This window comes from Morone saxatilis, unplaced genomic scaffold, assembly GCF_004916995.1.
Source record: "Morone saxatilis isolate NCDOM2014 unplaced genomic scaffold, NCSU_SB_2.0 Contig19, whole genome shotgun sequence".
NCBI classification, from domain to species: domain Eukaryota; kingdom Metazoa; phylum Chordata; class Actinopteri; family Moronidae; genus Morone; species Morone saxatilis.
Window position 1 is genome coordinate 3,523,322 of NW_023339751.1, and position 879 is coordinate 3,524,200.

The following is an 879-nucleotide window of genomic DNA, read 5'->3' on the forward strand; positions in this document are numbered from 1 at the left end:
CAGCAACATTTGAGTGAAATAAATGAATAAGCTACAGAACATTTGCATACAGTCTATAATTATAAATGCTAAAGACATTGAGTTGCTGACTGTAAATGGTTGTGCATTGTTTCCCACAGCTGGCCAGTACCTGTTCCAAGCACCAAATCACTACATCTTCCACGGGGCCGAGGTTTACTCCGACTCTGAAGATGAGACGTCGAGCTCCTGCGGGAGCGACAGCGACGAGTCCGAGTGCAGCGCAGACGGCGCGGACGAAGACAGCGAGCTGGAGGAGGCCAGCGCGCTCGCGGCGGGCGGAGACACACGCCTCAGAGACACAATACAACACACTTTAGCCAATGAGGCCGCATCGAGTGTGCAGACAGACAGTACTTCTGAAACGACTCAGAGCACCACACACCTTTAAATGTAAAGTACCCAGTCGACAAAGCACTAATTGTCTTTTTTTATATATATATATACAGTATATATATATGTTTCATATATTTTTGACTCATCAACCTTACTATTATTTTTCATAAAGTTGAAATTGCGTGACAACTTTGTGTGAATATGCAGAAAGTTTTTTTGTTTTTTTTTTGGTCACATTGTGTCTGAAACCTCATACTGTGTACTACTTACTAAATAGAGCGCAGTAGCGTTTAATTATTATTTCTTTCCGTGTGCTCATCTCAGTTCGCGTTCACAGAAGTGCAGCTCGATGCTGTTGTCATCCGCTGCGACGTACCACGAGTGCAACACTAGATTAAGCTTTAATTTCCTAAATTGCAGTCATTACGAGCAAAGACATCAAATGTCTGTTCACAAGTGTGACGTCAGCTGTGGGTCTAATGATGTGTTTTACAGTTGGTTCATGTTACCGTCGGGGGGGCGGGG

At 43.9% G+C, this 879-nt stretch overlaps 1 protein-coding gene across 1 annotated transcript in view; it reads left to right on the forward strand.

Moving 5' to 3' along the window:
• The window catches only part of sirt1 (sirtuin 1), a gene marked incomplete at its 5' end in the record, with an annotated part of 4,529 nt that extends 3,875 nt beyond the window's left edge, over positions 1–654 (forward strand). The window contains 1 exon segment of the mRNA XM_035663205.1: positions 120–654. Within this exon segment, the coding sequence (XP_035519098.1) occupies positions 120–409 (290 nt within the window).
• Positions 655–879: the final 225 nt, after the last annotated feature.